Consider the following 2737-nt stretch of genomic DNA (forward strand, 5'->3'; position numbering starts at 1 on the left):
GAGGCCTCCACCCCTGTTTAATGATGGACGATTTCTTTTCACAAAGATGGCCTCCTTTACTCCTCTCTCAAACCATCGTTCCTCTCTGTCCAGGATGTGAACATCTTCATCCCTGAAAGAGTGACCGCTGGCCTGGAGATGAGTGTAGACCGCAGAGTCCTGGCCTGATGATGTTGATCTTCTGTGCTGGGCCATCCTTTTGGCCAGTGGCTGTTTAGTTTCCCCGATGTAAGACTGATCACAGCCCTCCTGACACTGAACAGCATACACAATATTACTCTGTTTGTGCCGGGGGACTGGATCTTTGGGATGAACCAGTCTTTGCCGTAATGTATTTTGGGGTTTAAAAGCCACTGGGACGTTGTGTTTAGAAAATAAACGTCTCAGTTTCTCTGATACTCCCTCAACATACGGAATGACCACTGGTCTGGGTCTGGGTTCCTCCTTTTCACCCGAGGGCTGACTGGAGTCCTGTTTGGGTTTCTTCTCTGCTTTCAGGAAGGCCCAGTTAGGATATCCACATTGCTCTAGAGCCTGTCTTGTGTGGGATTTCTCCTTCTGCCTGGCTCCTGAGCTAGTGGGGATGCTGTCTGCTCTGTGGTACAGAGTCCTGATGACTCCTAACTTGTGCTCCAAAGGGTGATGGGAGTCAAACTGCAAATACTGGTCTGTGTGGGTGGGTTTGCGGTACACCTCAGTTTGCAAATGTCCTCTATCAGAGACTGAGACATCACAGTCCAAGAAAGCCAACCTGCCATTTTTTACATCTTCTCGTGTGAACTTGATGTATTTATCCACAGAGTTGATGTGGTCAGTAAAATGTTGGACTTCCTGAGATTTGATTTTAACCCAGGTGTCGTCAACATACCTGAACCAATGACTTGGTGGTGTCCCTGAAAAGGACGTCAATATGGGGAGCAATATTATAGGCAGAAACATGGGTGTGCTATGGGGTCTCCAGTTTCTCCTATTGTTGCCAACCTGTACATGGAGGAGGTAGAAAAGAGAGCCTTGACGTGTGGATATCCTAACTGGGCCTTCCTGAAAGCAGAGAAGAAACCCAAACAGGACTCCAGTCAGCCATCAGGTGAAAAGGAGGAACCCAGACCCAGACCAGTGGTCATTCCAGATGTTGAGGGAGTATCAGAGAAACTGAGACGTTTATTTTCTAAACATAACGTCCCAGTGGCTTTTAAACCCCAAAATACATTAAAGACTGGTTCATCCCAAAGATCCAGTCCCCCGGCACAAACAGAGTAATATTGTGTATGTTGTTCAGTGTCAGGAGGGTGATCAGTCTTACATCGGGGAAACTAAACAGCCACTGGCCAAAAGGATGGACCAGCACAGAAGATCAACATCATCAGGCCAGGACTCTGCGGTCTACACTCATCTCCAGGCCAGAGGTCACTCTTTCAATGATGAAGATGTTCACATCCTGGACAGAGAGGAACGATGGTTTGAGAGAGGAGTAAAGGAGGCCATCTTTGTGAAAAGAAATCGTCCATCATTAAACAGGGGTGGAGGCCTCCGGGTTCAACTGTCCCCCTCTTACAATGCTGTGATTGCTAGTATCACTCAGCCCTCTGTGAACAGTAAACAGCCATCAGTGTGTTAATGATCCATTGTTAGGCTGATGGTCCTTCTTGAGCATGTGATCAGCTGGTTTTGGTTGTCAGCAGCAAAACTGGTTGATCCACCCTGAGAAGGTGCTATTTAAGAGACTGAGCTGAATACAGCTCCTCAGACTGAGGAAGTCTCTCGGACGAGAGACGAAACGTTTCTAGATTTTTTTGCTTTGTTTTGTTTTTTGTTTTTTGAATGTCCAGAGGACCAGATTGAACTTTTTTGGATTTTTCTACCTGGATTATTGAGCATGTTATATATGTTAATATGTTAATTGAACATGAAATGTATCAGGCAGAGTGGACAGACACGGTCGAGTTCGGATTCAAAGCCTTCACGTGGTACCTTGATCCTGGGCATGGTGACCGTGGGGGCTCTCGCCTTGGCCACGAAGCTGTGGGCCGAGCCTCGCTCCACCAGCCGCCGCGTGTAGGGCATGAAGAGGCGGCCCCTGGGCCCGAACACGAAGTCCTCCCGGAGCGCGTCCACCAACATCACAACCAGCCGCTTGAACAGGGGCCGAGGCAGGCGGGTGGAGTTCCGAGAGCCTCCTGTGGTGTTGGTGCGAGAACAGTTAGAACTTGGAACAGAGCGACACGCGCGGTGCTCGTGAGGCTGGGGCTCACCTGCCAGCGGCTCAGCAGGAACATCTGACATCAGGTTCTTGGAGGACAGAGACGACTTGACAGGAAGGGGGAAAAACCCCCGCAGGAACAGAGCAACACCAAGCACTTCAAAGATTAAGATGAAGGAGGCGAACACAGACGAGCGTACTTTCATGTTCAACTTTTACACAAACTAAAGCTAAATCTACATGAAACTGTCCCGAGGAGCGGAAAGCTGCCAAACCTCACATACACACACCGACAAACAGCGGACAGCAAAACCACGGCTCAATTTGTTATAAACTCATAACAAGGTCTGTATTTACATCCGTAAATTACAATAAAAACCGTAATTATTCCAGTAAGAGCTGCAGCCATTCATAGCAACTTCCGTGTTGACAGAAAAGTACGGGTAGTGCATAGAACCAAAAAGTCTCAGGACGCGTTTTCTTCATTGGCGAGTGAAGCAAAAGAGTAAGATTTGGTGATTGTCTGGAATATGAATA

General features: G+C 48.0%; 1 protein-coding gene across 1 annotated transcript in view; it reads right to left on the minus strand.

The window, feature by feature from the left end:
* pigg (phosphatidylinositol glycan anchor biosynthesis class G) overlaps positions 1 to 2406 on the minus strand; it is a 240944-nt gene extending 238538 nt beyond the window's left edge. Inside the window, exons 1-2 of the mRNA XM_037675119.1 lie at positions 2253 to 2406; positions 1972 to 2177 (exon numbers count right to left, since the gene is read on the minus strand). Coding sequence (XP_037531047.1) covers positions 1972 to 2177; positions 2253 to 2406 — 360 coding nt within the window. The remainder of the gene's footprint in view (positions 1 to 1971; positions 2178 to 2252) is intronic.
* Positions 2407 to 2737: the final 331 nt, after the last annotated feature.

Source organism: Nematolebias whitei, chromosome 4 (assembly GCF_014905685.2).
Source record: "Nematolebias whitei isolate Nwh7 chromosome 4, NemWhi1, whole genome shotgun sequence".
Taxonomy (NCBI): Eukaryota; Metazoa; Chordata; class Actinopteri; order Cyprinodontiformes; family Rivulidae; genus Nematolebias; species Nematolebias whitei.